This window comes from Rana temporaria, chromosome 3 (assembly GCF_905171775.1).
Source record: "Rana temporaria chromosome 3, aRanTem1.1, whole genome shotgun sequence".
Lineage (NCBI taxonomy): Eukaryota > Metazoa > Chordata > Amphibia > Anura > Ranidae > Rana > Rana temporaria.
The window spans coordinates 214616443-214638622 of record NC_053491.1 but is presented as its reverse complement, the minus strand read 5'-3'; the positions used below and the strand labels follow the sequence as shown (position 1 = coordinate 214638622).

Here is a 22180-nt window from a genome sequence, read left to right as displayed (position 1 = left end):
TGAAGGCCGAATCCAAACCCTATTGAAATCAATAGGAACTGGATCTTAGGAATCAGTAATAGGCATTTCTAGGCTAAAAAATCCTTGCTCTTGCCCTTGATTGTCAAAAAAAGACATATAGAAATGGGCAGTACCCTGGGGGACCTGTACCAAAGCAAAAATAAAAATAAAAATATTATTCATTGGGTAGCAATGAAGGCTTAAAGGGCAATACTAAGATACAGGCCAACTTTTAATAACATGCTTGGGGGATGCCTTGAAGCTATATTTGACTTTACATAGCATCAGCAACACCATGTTATGGCATCACATAAATTGCATGTATAATAATTGTGTTTACTTTTACATTATTTATCGGGATATACAAAAGCAACTCAATATGATTTGTTTCCAGCCTTTATTATGTAGCTTTTGCAAAGAAAAAAAAATATTTTCATTTTTTGTGATGTAGTGATTGGATATGATTGAGTATTGGCGGTAGTTAACATTTATACAAAAGTATATACTTTGAAACAAATTAAGCTATCAACTTTATTCAAATAGCCCCAAAAAAGTCACATAGCGTAGCTTGTGATTTTCTTTTTTCTTCAGTACCACACTGTATTATGTACAGTTTAACAAATTGCCAACACAGAGTGCACCAAAACACCATAAAGTCACAAATGGTACATGGCACATTAAAAAAGTGTCTTGCCAATATCTAAATTATCGTAACATAATGACCAAGTACAAATGCCTGCATCATATTTTCACATTTCTCTCATGCTCTTGGTTCATCAGGTGGTGCTCCATTCACCACCCAGCCCACACAGGCCCCTTTGGTGGGTTAGTCCTGCCAGTGGGGCCGCTGTTGGACCTTTTGGGCTGAGTTTATTGACCTGGCTATGTCTTCCTCTGGCCTTGATTGGAGTCTGATGTGTGCACAGCTGTCTGCTCCACCAATACCCTTCTTCCCGAGGAGTGTTGCCACCTCTTGTGTGTCAAGGGCTCTTTGGTTTGTTACCTCATCCTACCCAGTGGGCAGTAAGGTGCTACGCACTGGTGATGCCAGAGGACCAATACTCTATTTCGGCCGTCATATTTCAGGTGGGTTCCCCCATTTGGAGGGGCAGATCTGATGTATATTTATATGCTGACACAGGTAGGTCCAGCCACACCTGCCTTAGCTGCAACCCTTACATCTCCATGCATATACTTTTTTTTTTTAGTTCTACTTCCATCTGTTATTTTTATCATATATTTGGAGATTTTTTTTTACTTACCCCAGGAGGCATGTTTGTTTAGCAGCAGCAGTGTACATGAGGCCTCAGGCCTACATATTTATCAAAAGATGTTATGTCTCAAAACAAAGCTGACTTTTTTAAAGGGTTTTTCTTAGATTCAAAAAGAATGAAGACAATTATGTTTGCTCTTTTTGTTGAATATCAGCCTGATAGCTGGATATCAGATTATCCCACCCCTTTCCCTGTTAATCCCCCATCTTTTTAGAAACACTACTAGGTTTTTTACCAATACACATAATCACCAGTAGGGTCCAAGGACATAGAAAACAGGAATCAGGAATTCTCCCTCTTTCTCCTGCTGCTGTGTATATGTGCCTAGTCTATTTCCCCACTTTGGGGTTGATTTACTAAAGGAAAATAGATTGTGTACTTTCTGCAAGTGCAGTTGCTCCAGAGCTTTGTAAATGAGCAGAAGCTCTGCTGACTTCCATCATCCATTCATGTGCAAGCAAAAATGCTGTTTTTTTTATTTTCCTTGCACATGATTGGGTATTCTTCGCAAAGTAAAGCCTTGCCCCATTTACTAAGCTCTAGAGCAACTTCACTTGCAGAGGGCAACTGCAATTTTTGAATCACACAGTCTATTTGCCTTTAGTAAATCAACCCCACAGTGTCTGCTCCAGCAGCATAGTGCCCTGTGCCTTTATTGTCACGCATTGCCACACTGGTTGCCTCCTCAAATTGTCCTGAATGAGGATTCACTGAGTGAAAAATAACACCAGCTTCCCCTCAAGCCTTACTTCATGCTATATTCCCATAGGTACAAATGTATGGACCACTGCTTCATGTGTAGCCACTGTAGAATTGACAAGGTACCATTCCACCTAGTGCGCATATCACATATCAGGAGGTTTGAAGACAGATGAAGTTTAGATAGGTTTGACCATCTGAAATTACTTCAATTCTTCTGGCCTGCATGGGAAGATGCTGGATACCTCATCAGAAATTTCTGCACCACCAGGTTTCGGATGGGTGTCAGGCAAGACACATGTGTGAACTTTCTCTGCTGCTTTCCTGGCACAAAATGGCATGAATATACCCACCTCTGGACCTTCCACTAAAGTTCTAGCAGAATCTTTTGTCCAGTGTAGTTCCTGACCTATAGCCATGCCAGATGCAAACTGCAAGTTAGTATTTTCTTTAAGCTGTTGCCTAGGCTCTTGAAAAAGTGATGGAGAACTGATATTTCAGTAAAAAAGTTTACCAGAAAATGGAAGAGAAGCAGGAACTGAAGGAGACTGATCCTTCACTGTCAATAGGTGTCTAGAAGATGGTGTCACAGTCAACTCCAGCTGTATCCTGTATCCCTTCATGTATCCTTCCCTGCCACCAACAAAATGACCCAGTAGGCCGTGACCCATGTATCTTTGGTTTTGTGGGCATATTTCTTTGACCAACAATGTGAAAATATGGTTGTGGGCAGGGATGACTTTGCATATGAAAAAAATAGTGGCCAGGTCTAACCTCCATTATGGTAAAGCATAGGCTGCAAATTCATATGGTAAAGCATAGGCTGCAAATTCACAGAAAGGGACAGACTTCAACAGCTGTAACATTAGCAGCTGTAAAGCTGGCATTGAGATCATGAGGGTTTTCTGCTCAATGCTAAAGCTGGATATGGCAGGGATTGGCAGAATAAGAGCATGAAAGGAGCCTACACTGGAAGTAAGGTAAACCTCTGCCACCGCTTGAAATACTTTCATCCATATCATTTGAGGTTGCTGATAAGGAATCTTTTTAAGTAGTGAAAGAGGTTGAAAAAGAGGAGAAAAACCCTATTGTTGCCATCTGCACAGCATGAATCTATCCATGACCGCCGTGGTTGCCCCCTATTTATGTATCTGGCCCCTTTCAGGTCACCAGGCATATAAATTAGAGCAGCCAGGTTTTTTTTTAAGAACCTGATTAGAGCCATAGGCTCTAATAGGCTTCAAAATAGGGTGGACTTTGGACTCAGAGCATTGCACCTGGAGCCCACCCGGTTTGTTGCAACAGTGAAAGAAAATTTGCTGTTGAAACACTGATCCTCCTCCCAGCCAATCTGGAAGCAGGTATGAAACCTGTTTTTTCCGATTGATCAAAATGTCAGGTGATACTATTTGACGCCTAGCGCCGGAGGGAGGAGGCACCACGGAAGCTGCTCCAGGAGAGGACACAGCAGTAGCTTTGCCCGAGCCCGCCACACTCTCAACGCCTGCATCCAGGGTAAGGACAGTGAGTGGTGGTGGTGGGGGGCTTCGTTAGTGCTGCAGGTTTTTTTTTTGTTGCCTCCCTCCCCCCCAAAAAAAACACCAGCCACAACTGCACTCCACATATGATATTATAACCCAATGCTGAAAACTGCTCTCAACTTGTATTGCTTTAAAACAAAGGATTGTATTTATTATCAGCCATTAATATATGTAGAAGCCCTTTGACTGCTCTAAACTGTTGTTTACTGTTTAAGTTTCATGATTCGTATATGTTTTTTATTGCTAAGAAAAGAAAAGCTAAAAAAACAAAACACCTGCATACTTCACTAAATTATAACACTGTTACATGTTTCTTAGTTCAATCTTTTGATTACGATGACATTGGTTAACTTGTACATGTGTACTTTGACTCACTAAAACTACATTCTGAAAGATAGTAGGCATATGTACGTATCAATGTATATGTATATAAAGAAAGTGTGCATCTATCTATCTATCTATCTATCTATCTATCTATCTATCTATCTATCTATCTATCTATCTATCTATCTATCTATCTATCTATCTATCTATCTATCTATCACAAGACAGTAAATCCTGAAAACATTTTAGACAGCAAAGTGAAATTGGCCAAACCTTTAATTCTTATTCCTTTCATATGAACAGGAATTGGGGGGACTGGACGACAGTCAGTCACAAAGCTGGCTGCATTTATGGCAGATATTGAACTCCATCAAGTTAGTATTCAGAAATCATATTCAGTCAGTGAATGGAGAGACGATCTGAAAAAGGTGCTGCGAGCTGCTGGACAAAATGGGTCTCCAACTGTGTTTCTGTTTGCTGAGCATCAAATAAAGGTAAAGCAAAACAATGTTAGTATAAATCAGGAAATTTTTTATTCAAGAACTATACGCAGCTCCTAGTTGGAGCATGAGAGAGATAAAGATAATAAATCCTTTGTTATGCAGGCAGTAATAATAGACACTTAAAAACAGAGGGATTCTTTTGCTATTGAACTGTAATATCATTGCTGTGCAAAGCTGTTCAGTAAATTGCCTGTTTTAGTTTTCAAAATGCACATTATGAGGATGATAGTAGTTTCATGAATGCTCGTTAAAGCAGATGAAGAAAAAAGGGGCTTCAAACTATAAATCTGTTTGGCAAATATCTTGACTGTACAAAAAAAAATTAAGATATAAATTAATAGTGAAAGGATTTTTAAGAGATACTTTTATTATTTGAATTGTAAATGAGCAATTTTCTTACTTGCAATAGGATGAGTCATTTTTGGAAGACATCAACATGATCCTGAGCACTGGTGATGTTCCTACCCTGTTTAATAATGAAGAAAAACTGGAAGTCATGGAAAAGGTCATCTTTCTTTTATTGTTCTACTGTCAGAGGTGCTAGCAGACTGAGAGGGAGGGAGGAGGCATCAGAATTATTTTATGATACAAGAGATTGAATGCTGCAAATAATAGATTGAGAGCGAAGTTTATCGAACTGACATTAACTTTTATTATGATGTTCTCAGTTATGTTATTGCACACAGAATGTTTTTAATTTAAAGAGAAGACAAAATATATATAAAAAAAGAAAATCTATTTTTCAGTTACAATGAAACCACCACATCTGCTAATACATTTAAGTTTCTGTGCAGACTTTCCTTGGTTTAGTTAGTGTTCACCATGTAATTTAATGTAGCTTATTTACACTGAAGAGTAAAGTTATAGGGCCAGATTCACAAACGAGATACGACGGCGTATCTACTGATACGCCGTCGTATCTCTGTTTCTAACTATGCGGCTGATTCATAGAATCAGTTACGCATAGATAGCCCTAAGATCCGACAGGTGTAATTGAATTACACTGTCGGATCTTAAGGATGCAATTCTAGGCCGGCCGCTAGGTGGCGAGGCCATTGCGGCCGGCGTAGAATATGCAAATGAATACTTACGGCGATCCCCGAATGTCCGAATGGCCCGTCGATCTAACTCTACGTCGTTTCCGTCGAGTTACACCACGTAAAACTAGGGCTGAGCCCTAGTTGTCTTAAGCCATGTTAAGTATGGCCGTCGTTCCCGCGTCGAAATTTAAACATCAACGTCGTTTGCGTAAGACGTCCATGAATGGCGCTGGACGCCATTTACGTTAACGTCTAAGCAAATGACGTTGGTGCGACGTCATTTAGCGCAATGCACGTCGGGTAATTTACCCGATGGAGCATGCGCAGTACGTCCGGCGCGGGAGCGCGCCTAATTTAAATGGGACTCGCCCCATTCGATTGGGCCCGCCTTGCGCCGGACGGATTTAGGATACACCGCCGCAAATTTCCAGGTAAGTGCTTTGTGGATCAGGCACTAACTTGGGAAATTTGCGGCGGTGTAACTTAAATCGTTTAAGTTACGTTGCGCCCGGGCTACGTGGATCTGGCCCATTGTTTTTAAGAGAAAAGAGGGCTTTAACAATTTGTGAGGAAAACCCATAGAATAAACAAGGGGCACTCTATTTTTTCCATCTCAAATTAGAGGATACACAACATATTTTTTTTTAGCAATCTGTACCCACAGGTTCTGGCTCGGGGTGAAAATTTTATACCAAAAGCGGTAACCCCGAGTCAGACTCGGGCTTGCCTCGCTGCAGCAGCAGACAAAGTTACTTACCTTGTCCCTGGATCCAGCGATGCCACTGCGCTGTGTGAGCGAGCGGGACCTCGATCGATTCACACAGTGTCCTCCTGTGCCGCCGATCTCCGTTCCCTGCGACGTTACGACGCACGGGAGCGGAGAACGGCGCCAAATTCAAAAACGTAAACAAACATATTACATACAGTATACTGTAATCTTATAGATTACAGTACTGTATGTAAAAAATACACACCCCCCTTGTCCCTAGTGGTCTGCCCAGTGCCCTACATGTACTTTTATATAATAAAAACGGTTCTTTCTGCCTGCAAACTGTAGATTGTCCATAGCAACCAAAAGTGTCCCTTTATGTCAAAAATGGTTTTAGAGCAGCTAGAAAACAGCGATAATAAATTATAATCACTTGCAGAATTGTGCGATAGTGATTTGTGGGGAAATTCGTCATAAAAAAATAAAAGTAATGACAGCGACAATTCTGCAACTGAGCAAATTTCAGTGATTTTGAGTTGATTACATTATTGAATAATTTTTATTATAACTTGTTATAATTATTTATAATTATTTATTATATTATAATTTATAATGTTGTTTTTAAAAAAATGTCATACCCGGGATGCCTACTAGTCTCTTGTTTGGTTAGATTTAAGTGAGTTATTCCTTAGGCCCCATACACACGACCAAAAATGTCTGCTGAAACTGGCCCGCGGACCAGTTTCAGCAGACATGTTTGGTCGTGTGTAGTTACGAGCGTACAGAATTTCACCGTACATTTGCCCGCCGGGCCGTTTTTCAGCAGACATTTATTTCCAAACTTGTTTTAAAACCGTCCGCTCAAATCCTGTCCGAACGGACATGTTTGGTGGTGAGTACACAAAACCAACATGCAAAAACCCCGCGCATGCTCAGGCTAAATGAGGCCACGGGAGCGCTCGTTCAGGTAAAACTCACGTTTGTTTGGGATATGGCACATTCGTCAATAGAAAGATTAATTCTAGCAATAGAACACTGAAGCAAACCACACAATAAACAACACTTGATGCTGTCGTTTTATTCATTCTTCTCTTGCTAGAAATAATCAGTTATTTAGCTCATGTTATTTCAACTGAGTTGTTCCATACTGAAAAGTGTCATTTGTTAGCTGGGATGTAGTAAGATTTTAGCAATCTTTTATTGGCCCGACGTATCATATTTTTAGTGGTCCTCCACATGTATAATTTTTTTATTTTAATGTTTAATGTTTATCTTTCCCACTTTATTTATGTGTTTAGAGGTATGTCACCATTTAGAATTTTTGAATAGCAAATTGTTAGGATTTTGCTTTTGTTTGTATATTTAACTGGATTATTTTGAAGGTTGTTTAAATTGTCTACCATGTTGGCACACCAAATGCCCCCCCCCACATGAGTTAGTGAATATTTTAGATGAAACATTTTATTTGTTTGTAATGTTTGATGCCTAAAATAATCCCCACAGTATTACAAACAATAGGCACGTTTTTAAATTCAACAAAAAGGCTTTTATTTTCGCAAATGATAAAAAGGAACAAAAACAGAATGGCAGCACTTGAACAGCTAGCAAAATACATGCAAACTTGCATTGTCAAACATGGTGAAGGCTAAACTAGCCAACCTCAGGAGGCACACAAACTAAAATCTGAAGCAGCAGCACATAACACCAAAGGAACCCAAGCTGTGGTAGTCCAAACAAGATGCCATTTGTGGGGGATCAAATGGAAGGCAGGGCATCAACGTCTCCTCTTCCTTGCAACCTTCCTTCCAGGCTGCCTTACAGCGGGTCTTCCCTGGGCCCTTGCAGGTGGGGATGATGTGGCAGCAGGAGTACGGTGTTGAGCAAGCCGGGCCGGGTCACATAGCCCAGTGTCTGGGGTCAGCAGCTCCCTCTGCATCCACCAAAGGGCCTCGTTGATCACACCCTTTGCCAGTAGCCTCTGCTCCTCCGTGCCTTTATTTAGATCGTGTGCCAGGGAGGCACTGTAGGCCTCAGTGGGGTTGAGGGGGGCCCTCATGATGGCACTCGCCTCCTTAATCATTTGGAGGCTGGCTTCCTCCACTGCCCCCAATTTCTTCGTTCGGCCTGGTGGCCTAATATGGAGGGGAGGAGCCTGGCTGGTGGTGGTTGTCCTGGGGAGCTGCTGAACGCCACTGGGCCCGGCCTCCTCCTGGCTGCCACTGACCCCTTCGGCCTGGCTGTCAGTGAGGAGAGGATCTGCCACCTCCTGGCTGGTCTCTTCTTCCTGTGTAAAAAAAAAGGACATGTTGTAATATATATATAAATATAATCACTCACATTTTCATGCTTGAATCTTCTTTTTTGCCGCTAATTTAAACTTGAAAACAGACTCACCCTCTGACCCCTGCAGTTGTCATCCCTGACACCTATTTGTTTGCCCACGACTTTTGATTTTTGCTTCCCAGCTTGTATTTTATTAACCAATATCAAGTCAAGAATCAAACAATAATTAATATTATTCCATAAATAGTTATGAAACTACTATACCTCATCATCGTAGAGGCGCAGATCTGCCCTCTTCATCCGACTCTGCAGGGCTGTGGTGATCTGGGGAAGTCCCGCTGGAAGGTAGCATGGAGGGAAGGTTGGGATTCAGACTTGACATAGATGGCCTGCCTTCCAGTTGATCCCGCAAAAATGACATCTGGCTGTAATACCACAGCTTGGGTTCCTTTGGTGGTCTTGCTGCTGCTCCAGATCTTAGCTGCTTTTGGTGAGCTTTGTATGCTCTCCTATATGTGCCCCTGAGGTTGGCAAGTTTATCCTTCACCATGTTGGCACTGCATTCTGGCACCCATGTCCTCATGTATGCTGCTAGCTGTTCAAGTGCTGCCGCTCGTACGTCCTTGTTGTGGTAGGTGGACTGCTTTGAATCCCACAGGATGGGCATTTCCCTAAATTTATCCAGCAAGTGCTGGATTATGTCTTGGGTCTGCATTAGATCCATTTCCCAATTATTTGGTAGTAATTTTAGTCTAGATTACAAAAAGAAAAAGAAACCAAAAACTAGATTTAAAAAAGGCTCAGCATTTACATTGATAGAATGTGTTGTTAAAAAAGTAGGACCTATATAGAAATACAAACACAGTGTCTCTTGTTTACAAAATACTGGCCAGCTCTGCCCCATTGGTTGGTTGTAGCTAACATTTTTTAAATACATGCCGCCCCTTTGGTTCCATTGCAGGAAATAATAGAAAGATACAACCATACCCAATTATTACAAATGACAGCATTCATCAAGGCACTATTGCATGTGTAGATATCCTGCCCCTCAGCATTGATTACATGAAAGACACTTCCTAATGACCTCTGTCCAACCAACACAGAACAATACTTGGCCTGATTTGAATACACCCTACATAAATTGTAATGAGGTACAGCATTTTTGACATCTATATTTTGTGATGTCTACAAAAGCATTTGGGTACGAAAATCACATTCTGGTATCCAAGAGACATAATAGCTTAAGAAAACTGTGCAACCAACAGACCAAACCCCCATCCCATGGCTGTACATTTGATAGCCCGCTGCTGATCCCATGTTTAAATTTCTTACCTGCCTCTCTCAAAATCCTCGTTTGTTACGCTCGATGAATTAACACGTAACCAACGTAATCACGTCATGCGCCTTTTATCCACTCCGCGTATGTATGAAACGCCGCCCTCGTCACCTTTGCCATGCCCCTAATCAATTGAAAATGTAAATATGGCGTTAACTGTGTAGGTTCTGGAATCGCGCGAATATTCTCCGCGTAACCTACGTCAATACGTTGTTGGCATTCGCGACACTCCGCATATGCAAGAATCCCCGCCCCCATCTCCGCCCCTGACGGGACATTTCCTCGTTTCCACGCCCCTAATCTCTGTGGGAAGGAAAGATGGCGATGTCACACGAGCGGGCACGGAGCTCTCATGGCGCAAGTGAAGGGACAGAGGCAGGACCGTCCCGATCCAGGCCTAAAAGATATAAAGCCACTAATATGGCGTTTGAAGAAATGGTGGAGTTGGTTTACATCATGAGGAGGAAGGATTATGATGGTGAATGTGGGCCCTACAAAACACCGAACCGTAGAAAGTCACACATAATGGACAAGGTGGCAAGGAGAATGAGGAGAATGTTTGGTGTCACCAGGTCCAAGGAGCAACTCCGGAAGCGTTGGTCCGATTTAAAATTGAGGGAGCCACATCACATGAAGAAGATCCTCAAAATTCTGCGTAAAAGTAAGTCCATATTATTTAAGGGGGGGGGGAAATGTCTGCAATAATGTGTTGACATGTAGTTTTTGACATCTGCCTCCTTGGCCTGCTTGTACTTTTGAACCCGTGTAGATACTGTATTGTGTTTATGTAAAATAACAACCTTTACCAAATTTCGTGAAATAGTAAACACGCGTAATATGACATTGTTTCGCAAAAATGCGAGGTTAGTCCAGGAACAACACACCTGGACATGGCTGACGGGCCACAAACTTTGTTTGCAAACATTTTTGAATAGCAAAATCACAGAAATTTACTTGAGTGCATGTGACAGGCAAACAAGATTCATTCTCCAAAATGCAAATAAAGATGATGTTTTAACATCTGGAAATGCAAAGCACCTGTGTCTCAACAATCAAAGGATATTTATTTGGAGGGTCGACGAGAATTAATGTTTTGGGGGGACATCCATGTGTGTCACTTCTTTGCAAAAAAGGGGCAGGATCAGAGCTTGGCCTAGAACTACGCCAAAAATGGAGGATTGCTGAAAGAATAAACAAACAAAAATCATCATAAATGTATCGTCTATGCAATGTGTGCGATTTATGATATACAATATCTGTGTGCTGATGAGTATACCTTTTGTTTTTTCATATTTCTTATAGGGGAAAGAAGACGCCAGCAATTGGAGGAGGCAGAGAGGGCCAGACACCCACAAAATCTAACACCTCCACATGTGGAGGAGGAGGAGGCTGTGGAAGGAAGAGAGGAGGATGTGGAAGGAAGAGAGGAGGCTGTGGAAGGAAGAGAGGAGGCTGTGGAAGGAAGAGAGGAAGATGTGGAAGGAAGAGAGGAGGAAGACTTAACTCTGGATTTAGAATTCGGTGAAGATGAGGCGGAACTGGACGAAGCAGAATTGCGTGATTTTGAAGGGGTAGTGATGGATAAAGAAGGAGTTCTGGAAGAAGATGGAGGAGTCGTGGATGATGAGGGGGAGGTGGTGGAAGAAGGAGGAGTCGTGGAGGATGAGGCTGAGGTGGTGGAAGAAGGAGGAGTCATAGAAGATTGTGAAATTGTTGATGTGGAAATTATCAGGCCATCAGGTCAGTGTCACCCCAACATTAATAGGGCCAAACATATGCAGATAGGCCGGAAACTCTTTACATATTTTGAATGCCAATTTGTTTGTTTTTAGGGGATGAAGATGGTGTAGCACATTTTTCACGTGCAAGTGCTTCTATAATTGTACAGCAAGTAATGGAGTGCAGCACGGAAATGGACAATATGCGGGAAAGGATGGTCGTCATGGAGCAGAATGTTCGAAATGTCATTTCAGAGTGCAGCACGGAAATGGACAACATGCGCCAAAGGATGCTAGTCATCGAACAGAATTTCAAAAATATCATTGACATGATGGGCCGTGTCAAAGACTGAAACACAAAAGCCCATCCCCCGCCCATCCCCCGCCCACAAAACCATTTTTAATTTTTGTACTTTATAATACGCCAAAATTTCTAAATGCACACACAGTGTGCCAATATGTGCTATCTGCCATCACAGACTATCTATTGTCTGTGCTTTGTGGGTACAAACCCCTCCTCGATCCTCAAGTAGTTGAGAGGAAGAAGGGTTTGCTCCCACAAAACACAGACATTGATCACCCATGATGTCAGATAGCACATGTGGCCATTTGTCTGTTTAACCAATGACATTTGGCGATTTTTCACTGAATGTGTGCATTTAGAAATTTTGGCGTGTTCCAGTGTGAAAGCACACCATCCATGACTGACTGCTGTTCTTTTTTTAGATTTTGGTTTGGTGTTGATCTTTTTTTGGTTGTAAATGTTTACAGTTTCAGATCACAAAACGAACAAGAAATATCACCGAAAGAAATAAGTTCACTAATTATCTTAAAAAAATACAAAACTTTTTGGTTGTGTTAAAATTTACCCAAAAAAATATACCCAAAAAAATACAAAGCACAAAACTGTTTTGTAGAAAAACAATACCCAAACCTTTTTTTATGTAAATAAATGTCTTCTAAAAAAACTTAAAATTTTTTAAAAAAAGGGAAAAAATATTTTATAAAACACCCCAAAAAAATAAAAAATATAAATTATTCTGGGTTACTGAAAACCAAACTAAATAATACCTTTAAGTTTGATCAAAAGTAGTAAAAATATATTTTTTGAAGTGTATATATATATATATATATATATATATATATATGTATATATATATATATATATATATATATATATATATATATATATATATATATATATATATATATATATATATATATATAGATAGATATATAGGAGACAAGCCAAAAAATTCTGGCGTATATTTTCAGTGAAATTATTATTACATTGTGTTTTGATAAGGATTCTTGATAATCACTGTCAATAAAGACAAAAAAGTAAACAATTAAAAGAAAATATTTACAACAGAAAATTCCTAAAAAATGTATTCATCCAAAAAAAAACATTTTTTGTGGAAAAATGACTAAAATAAAAAAATATAGTTGTGACATCAAAAGCTGAAAAATGAGTGGCTTCTTATTTCTAGACTGAATACCCAGTTTGTAGATGAGTGAATAATGTGCAAATGTGGTTAGTTAATACATCTGAGTAAGTAAATTTGGCACTAGAAGTGCACTATTTTTGGAGAGAACCTGGAAGACAGAAAAATAGAGAAAAAGCAGTAATGACAAACAACTGTATAAAGTCCAATGGTCTAATTATTTATTAGTTCTGAGAATATTCCTTTCTTTTGGGGGCCGAATTAGAAAGAAATATGATCTGGCATAGCAATGGCCCCCCGACCCATGAAGTACTCAACATATTTGTCGCGTACCTCACGAGCAGATTGGGGGGCCAAGCCAGCGCGACCAGTGTCCAGGCCAGGAATGTTCTCTGAGGGTAGTCCTGCCTCAGAGCCCATGGGGGCTAGGTACGTCTGGGAGTGCCTGCGTAGAAAATTGTGCAAAATGCAGCAGGCAAATATAATGGTGTTCAATTTATATTCCGCCAAATGTATCGATGTCAGGAACAGGCGGAACCGGTTGGAGAGGATCCCAAAGGCATTCTCGACTACCCTCCGAGCCCTGGACAACCGAAAATTGAACACCTTCCTCTCTAAGGTGAGGGTCCTCTGGGGAAAAGGCCGCATTAGGTGAGGTCCAAGCCCGAAAGCCTCGTCCGCTAGGAACACAAACGGAAGTCCTTCCACATTATCTTCATCTGGTGGCAATGCCAGACCACCAGTTTGGAGACGATCATAGAAATCAGTCCGTGAGAACACTCCCCCATCTGACATCCGGCCGTTCTTCCCCACGTCCACATATAGAAACTCATACTGTGCCGACACCACCGCCATCAACACAATACTATGATAACCCTTGTAATTATAATAGTAGGACCCCGAGTGGGGTGGGGGCACAATGCGGACGTGTTTCCCATCTATTGCTCCACCGCAGTTAGGAAAATCCCACCGCTTGGCAAATTGGGAAGCCACAGACTGCCATTCCTGTGGTGTGGAGGGTAGCTGTGGGGACAAACAAAAAAAGAGATTTAGTACTTTGGCACATAAACATTGCAAACATAATCCTACAAGCATCCTTGTGCAACTTTACATTTTTTAAATAGCATTTTCAAATTATGAAGGGAGAATTTCGGGGCACAAATATATAGGCCCACTTAATTAATAAGAGACTCCACAGCCCTCTGATGGGGACAAAAACACTTTGAAGGGGGGGTGGGGGGTGTTTAAACTGTTTTAAGAAAACAAAACAAAAAAAAATAAAAGAGGCAAGGTGGGGGTTGGCACGAAGATAGCGTGCTGGACAGGTTAATATTGGGTAAGATCCAAATATGCAGGTAGGCCAAAATAACAAGAACATGTAAAAGCTGATATCAACATGCATAGTGAGAAAAGGGAACGTAAAAGTTAAACACACAGCATATCTGGGAACTTAAAAAAAATGTTAGTTGCCAAGATTATTAAAGACACATTGTGAGGTTCAAATGAGGGAACTTACCTTAATATACTCCTCGTGCAGAACTTTGATGATGGCAGCACACGTGTCCGGTATGATGACCCCAAGCGCCTGCGGAGAGATGCCTGTCGAGAACTTGAGGTCCTGCAGGCTCCTCCCAGTCGCCAGGTACCGCAACGTGGCAATAAGCCTCTGCTCGGCCGTGATGGCTTGGCGCATCACAGTGTCCTGCCTCGTGATATAGGGGGACAGAAGATCCAGCAGACTGTTGAATACGGGGTCCGTCATGCGGAGAAAATTCCTATAGTCATTAGGATTATTCTCCTGGATTTCCCTAAGCAGAGGCATATGTGAGAACTGGTCACGCTGGCGCAACCAATTCTTGGTCCAGAAACGCCTCCGCCCCCTGTTTCTGGCCAAAGTACTGGAATAATGAACATATCCAGCAGCCATCCCATAAACAGCACCAACTCGCGAAAATTGACGCTGCTGCTCCATCATGGCTTCAAACCGGCCGGCTGGTCAGTCAAGAACACACTCAAACAGAAAGCACAATCAAATCCAGCGGTACCTGCAAAGAACGCACGACACACAGATACGAACGCACAGTACGAATCTGCAAAGCAGAACGAACTGCACGCCTGTACCCGAATGCCAACTACGTACCCACAAGCACACGCACTGAACGAGAAAATACTACCTGCTAAAGCCTGGAGACCGAGAAGCGCGAATCAGCTCTAACCAAACCTTCACTAACACGAGCAAAGCCGTAACTAGCAAAAGCGGAACAGAGGGCGTCGCCATTGACTTTGGCCTTTCCCTTTATAGTGACGTCAAACGTGGATTACGTGCACGCGTTCAGGTCCGCCGGGAAATATGGTCCGCTGGTGTGTACAAGCCAGCGGGCCAAATGAAAAAACAGCCTTGTACGCCGGAAACAGCCCGTCGGACATTTCCAGCGAACATGTTTGGTCGTGAGTACCCGGCCTAAGAATTACAGACCTAAAGTATAAAACACCAAATTTCCTTGCAAATAATGGTACCGCTTTCAGCACCTTTTTTCTGAAATAATCATACCGCCAGGGAGGTTAAATTGTCCAAAATTTCTTGGTATACTGATGCCTTAAAGTGGTTGTCCACCCTCCACTTTCACTTTAGCTTATTGTAATCTATATAGAACAGGCAGCTCATTGCTGCCTGTGAAATTTCACTTACTCTTTCTCATAATCCATCCTGCAATCTGATGTGATGTCAGCGGCGCTTGTGCAGTCCATAGCTTCTTTAACGGCACGCTATGTGTGCTGTTTCACTAACCTCTGGCATTCAGAATGGCACAGAGGAAGCCTTGAGATACTTTGCTCTCCACGTCACACAGGGGAAGTGATTTACCGTTATGAATGGCTTAGCTCGGTTGCGCGAGATTTAGACAGGGAAACAAAATAAGGGTGGAAATTAAGTCCACAAAGGAGTCAGCAATCACTAGTAAAGATGGCGTGGCCAATACCTGGACAAAATACATTTTTACAAAAGCTAAAAAAGGTATTTTAAAACCTTTTTTTAGTCACCTTTCATTGTGTAAGGCCTCGTACACACGATAGGTTAAACAGAGGACAACGATCTGATGGACCATTTTCATCGGTCAAAACTGATGGTGGTGTGTGGGCGCCATCGGTTATTTAACCATCAGTTAAAAAAAAGCCAACTTGTTTTAAATTTAACCGATGGATTCACAACCATCGGTTAAAAATCCACGTATGCTCAGAATCAAGTTGACGCATGCTTGGAAACATTGAACTTCGTTTTTTTCAGCACGTCGTTGTGTTTTACGTCACTGCATTCTGACACGATCGTTTTTTTAACCGATGGTGTGTAGGTGCGACGGACCATCAGTCAGCTTCATCGGTTAACCGATGAAAACGGTCCATCGGTCCGTTCTCATCGGATGGACCGATCGTGTGTACGCCGCTTAAGGCTTACAAATACATTGTTGGATCATGATATTAAAAAAAAAGTGTGTGCGGTTTACTTCCTCTATAAGAGTTCCTTCACTGGAGCTAAGGGGCCAAGCCCAACCCCTGCAAGCAACCCCACACCATAATCCGCACTACACCAAATGATTTGGACCAGTGCACAAAGCAAGGTCCATAAAGACATGGATGAGCGAGTTTGGGGTGAAGGAACCTGACTTGGCCTGCACATAGTCCTGACCTCAATTGGATAGAACACCTTTGGGATGAATTAGAGCAGGGACTGCGAGCCAGGCCTTTGCGTGCAACATGAGTGCCTAGCCTCCAAATGCGCTTCTGGAAGAATCATCAAACATTCCCCAAGACACACTTGTAAACCTTGCGGACAGCCTTCCCAGAAGAGTTGCAGCTGTTATAGCTGCAAAGTGTGGACCAACTCAATATTGAACTCTACAGACTAAGACTGGGATGCCATTAAAGTTCATGTGCGTGTAAAGGCAGGTGTTACAATACTTTTGACAATATAGTGTCGTTTGTAACGGAGGACTCAAAAAAATACCCTGTCTGGTATGGAATTTGGGTGGTCCCACTTTTTCTTTATTTTTTTTGGTTTGGAGTGAATTTCAATGGGGAGCCCCCAATCACAAAATATCCATATCAGACTCTAATGCCGCGTACACACGACCAGTTTTTCCTTTGGAATAAACTCAGACAGGCTTTTCCGACGGAATCCCCGCCGCATGTAAATATACGTCCACAGAATATCGCTCCCCGGAGCTGAAGAACGGGGAGAGCCGTATGTAAACACGGCTTCCCCGTGCTTCACTGTGGCAGCTGCATCGATCGAGTGATCCTTTTTATAGGGAGACTCGATCGATGACGTCAGACCTACAGCCACACCCCCCTACAGTTGTAAACACACACTAGGTGAACCCTAACTCCTACAGCGCCCCCTGTGGTTAACTCCCAAACTGCAACTGTCATTTTCACAATAAACAATGCAATTTAAATGCATTTTTTGCTGTGAAAATGACAATGGTCCCAAAAATGTGTCAAAATTGTCCGAAGTGTCCGCCATAATGTCGCAGTCATGAAAAAAATCGCTGATCGCCGCCATTAATAGTAAAAAAAAAATAATAAAAATGCAATAAAACTATCCCCTATTTTGTAAACGCTATAAATTTTGCGCAAACCAACCGATAAACGCTTATTGCGATTTTTTTTACCAAAAATAAGTAGAAGAATACGTATCGGCCTAAACTGAGGGGGAAAAAAAATGTTATATATGTTTTTGGGGGATATTTATTATAGCAAAAACTAAAAAATATTGCATTTTTTTCAAAATTGTCACTCTATTTTTGTTTATAGCGCAAAAAATAAAAACCACAGAGGTGATCAAATACCACCAAAAGAAAGCTCTAGTTGTGGGGAAAAAAGGACGCCGATTTTGTTTGGGAGCCACGTCGCACGAGCACGCAATTGTCTGTTAAAACGACGCAGTGCCGAATCGCAAAACCTGGCCTGGGCATTTAGCTGCAAAATGGTCCGGGGCTTAAGTGGTTAAGCTGTCTTGCATACACAAGAACACACCAAATTCCGACCGTCAAAAATACGGTGGCGTACAACACTACGACAAGCCTAGAAAAATGTATTTCAATGCTTGCGAGCATGCGTCAAATTTTTTATGAGCATGCATGTTTTTTTCTCTGTTGGAATTCTATACAGACGAACGGAATTTCAGATTTTTTTTGCCTGAAAAAGGGAGAACATGTTCTCTTTCTAAGTCCGTCGGAATTTCCGGCGGAAAAAGTCATACAAAGGGTCGGAATATCCGATGAAAAAATTCCATCTGACTTTTTTTATCGGAAATTCCAACCGTGTGTACATGGCATTAGTTGAACATGCAACCTGGCAGGCCAAGAAAGAGGATGAGAAGCTTATGCCCTCCCTCATGCTCTTAACAATGTAGCCCCAGATACCACCCCCCCATGAGGCACAAAAAAGTGAAAGAGGTAAATAAAGACACACACGTTCTGAGAAGTCCTTTATTAAAAATGTTTTTAAAAAAACACAGAAAAATGTCCCATCCAAAATGTCTCATATGGATTTACAGTATGTCAATCATGAATGATGTGTGGCCATGTTTGGTTAGTGATGGCAGCACTATCCCTGACCCTGACCCTCTGTTTACTTTACTTTAAAATAAATGGGGCCAGATGATGCCACTTATCATGAAAGAATGTTTCTGCTTTCTTACCTACTTCTTAGTCCAGGTCAAATCTGCCATTTCTCTCATGTAAAAAACTACATTCTTTTGATAGAAAATTACTTAGAACCCCCAAACATATATATTTTTAGGCAAAGGTCCTGGACAATAAAATGATTGCTGTTGCAATTATTTATGTCACACAATGCTTGCACAGCGGTTTATCAAACACAAATTTTCAAACTATTGTACATTAAATTATCCATAGGTGACATTTTAATATCACACTTATTTCCAAAGACATACAGGGATGTCCTAAGGACATGGAGCAGTTAATAAAAATAAAATAACACTACTATATATGATATTTGGCTCCTGCTGAAAGAGTAAAAGTCCCAACTCCCAAACAACAAAGTTTGATCTGAACCTGTGTTCAAATTAAACCTTGGGCTCATCCCTTCCAAGTTGCCAACAGCTCTGGGCCCCCTGCTCTTTTGAGCCCCATAGCAGTTGCACAATCTACAGTTATGCCCTAGGAGTAGTACCTTATTTTTAACCCCTGCAAGATCCACTCTCCATATGTTGCAAAAATACCTTTTCTACTTCCGTTACATGAAAATTGACCAGGCTAGTGTTGAAGACAGATGAGCCTACATATAGATGAATATTGATCCTTTTTTTGTATTGCTCCTCTTCCATTTCAGTAGTCAGTTCAGGCACTTTAGTTTGAGTTGGAAAAAAACATAGAAGTATCTCATGTTGTTTAATTATCTTCTTATACTTTTGTTAGATTTTTAAGAGCTCACTAGTGAAGATGACACTAATGGGTCTTTTCTATAAAAACTGTGTTGGACGAATTTGATAGGCATTTACCCTTTCTTCACTAATTCTGACCATCATTTTTTTAATACAGTGATTTCCTATGATTGCGAACAAAAAAAAAACATCAGGGAGTACCAACTAAGTGCAGCATTAGTAAAAATATTTAATAATAAAAATATAATTGGCAATTCACATTTAAGAGTATGCGTAATGCTTATCTGTTGAAGAGAATGCAATAAGTGGTTGGGAACAAAAAAAACACCGGGGAGTGCCAACTAAGTGCAGCATTAGTAAAAACAAATCAAAATAAAAAGACAATTGGCAATTCACATCTAATGCCGCGTACACATGATCGGTTCATCTGATGAAAACGGTCTGATGGACCGTTTTCATCAGACGAACTGATCGTGTGTGGGCCCCATCGTTTTTTTTCCCATCGGTAAAAAAACGTAGAACCTGTTTTAAAATTATCTGATGGTTAATTTCCGAGGGAAATCCATCGGTTAAAAATCAATGCATGCTCAGAATCAAGTCGACGCATGCTCGGAAGCATTGAACTTCATTTTTCTCAGCACGTCGTTGTGTTTTACGTCACCGCGTTCTGATACGATCGTTTTTTAACTGATGGTGTTTAGGCAAGACTGTTGAAAGTCAGCTTCATCGGATATCTGATGAAAAAATCCATCAGACCGTTTTCATTGGATGAACCGATCGTGTGTACAGGGCATAAGAGTGTGTGCAATGCTTATCTGTTGAAGAGAACACAATAATGCCCTGTACACACGAGCGAAATTACCGTCCAAAAAAAGTTGGATGTTTTTTTCCAACGGAATTCCACTCAAGCCTGCCTTGCATACAGATGGTCGCACAAAAGTTCAGTGAACTTTTGACTGCCAAGAACGTGGTGACATAAAAGACTATGACGAGCAGAGAAAATTAAGTTCTATGCTTCTGAGCATGCGTCGATTTGTTTCCAAGCGCGCGTCAGAATATGTACACACAATAGGAAATTCCGATCTGATTTTTTCCTGATGGGAAAAGAGAGAGATCGGAAGAGAGAGAAAAAAGTGAACCTGCTCTCTATGTTTTTCCAGCAGTTTTTCCATTAGAAAAAGTCTGATGGAGCATACACACGGCCATGATTCCCGACCAAAAGCTCTCATCTGATTTTTTCCAACTGGAAAACTAATCATGTGTATGGGGCATAAGAGGGCCTTAATGCCTAGGAGGCATATGGTGAGGCTCCAGCTTTTGTCCTGCAGTTGAAAAGCAGAGCCACTCAGCAGCAAAACCAGGAAGTCTGATGGAACCAATGCGGAACATGGATGCGGATGTGACGTCACTCTGAGAAGGGACCTCTACCAAGGCAATGTAATGTATTAAATTATTGGTTATTATTATTGCTACATTTAGTTGGCACTCCCTGGTGTTTTTTTTTGGTTTTGTTTTGTATTTTAGGGATTCCTCCTGTCTCTCATTGGAGCAGCCTTCCTATAGTGCATTCTTTTTACATAGACTTTAAATATGGGCATTTAATATGAACTTTTATGCTTGCTTATCGCCTATAATGTCTTATTGTTATTTTTTGTTTAGAATCTTTATTCATTCTTATTTATTTGCCATTATGTTAGTACAATGTGTTTGTTTTTTATGGCTGATTGTGTTTCTCGTTTGTGCCATATTTATATATATCTATATCTATATATATATATATATATATATATACAGTAGATATATATATATATATATATATATATATATATATATATATATATATATATATACACAGTAGATATACTGTATATATATATATATATATATATAAAATATTAGCTAGATTCAGTAAGAGTTAAGTCGGCGTATTAGTAGATACGCCGACCTAACTCAGAATCTGCGCCGACCTATGTTTAAGTGTATTCTCAAACAGAGATACGCTTAAACATATCTAAGATACGACGGCTTGCGCCATCCTATCTTAGGTTGCAATATTTCTGCTGGCCGCTAGGTGGCACTTCCATTGCGGTCGGAGTAGAATATGTAAATTAGTAGATACGCCTATTCACAAACGTAGGCCGCCGCAGTACATTTACGCCGTTTACGTAAGAGATAGGCTGCCTAAAGTTATTCCATCAAATAGATGGAATAGTAATGTTAAGTATGGCCGCCGTTCCCGCGTCGAAATTCGAAAATGTTACGTCGTTTGTGTAAGTCGTCCGTGAATAGGGATTCACGTTGTTTACGTCCACGTCGAAATAAATAGGCCCATGCGGCGTACTTAGCCGCAATGCACGCTGGGAAATGTAGGCGCCCGGCGCATGCACAGTTTAAAAAAAACATCAAAAACGTCAGGTCAAGCGCCATTAACATAAAACACGCCCCCTTAGACAAATTTGAATTAGGCGCCCTTACGCCCGCCCGCTTTAGGCTACGCTGCTGTAACTTAGCAGGCAAGTACATTGTGAATCATGTACTTGCCTCGCTAACTTACGGCGGCATAGCTTAACCACTTAAGCCCCGAACCAATATGCTGCTAAATGCTATAAACGAATAGCCGCGCCGTCATCCCGGATCGCTCCCCGCGGGAATCCGACCGCCGCATGTAGCGGGGGGGTCCCGATCGGACCCCCGACCCGTGCAAAGGCAAGGACGTACCTGTACGCCCATTTGCCTGTACGTGCCATTCTGTGGACGTACATATACATGCGGCGGTCGGGAAGTGATTAAATGCCTTAAGCTACGCCGCCTTAAAGTTGCGGCCATCTATATGAATCTACCTATATATGTTTTATTTCCTAGGATTTTCAGCTCTATCTACTGTCCATAATGTGGTATTTTCTCC

General features: G+C 41.3%; 1 protein-coding gene across 1 annotated transcript in view; it reads left to right on the top strand.

Annotated features, from left to right (window-relative positions):
- The first annotated feature begins 3365 nt into the window (after window positions 1–3365).
- Window positions 3366–22180, top strand: part of LOC120930418 (dynein heavy chain 3, axonemal-like) — a 530045-nt gene continuing 511230 nt past the window's right edge. The window contains exons 1-3 of the mRNA XM_040341605.1: window positions 3366–3372; window positions 4142–4332; window positions 4751–4846. Coding sequence (XP_040197539.1) covers window positions 3366–3372; window positions 4142–4332; window positions 4751–4846 — 294 coding nt within the window. The remainder of the gene's footprint in view (window positions 3373–4141; window positions 4333–4750; window positions 4847–22180) is intronic.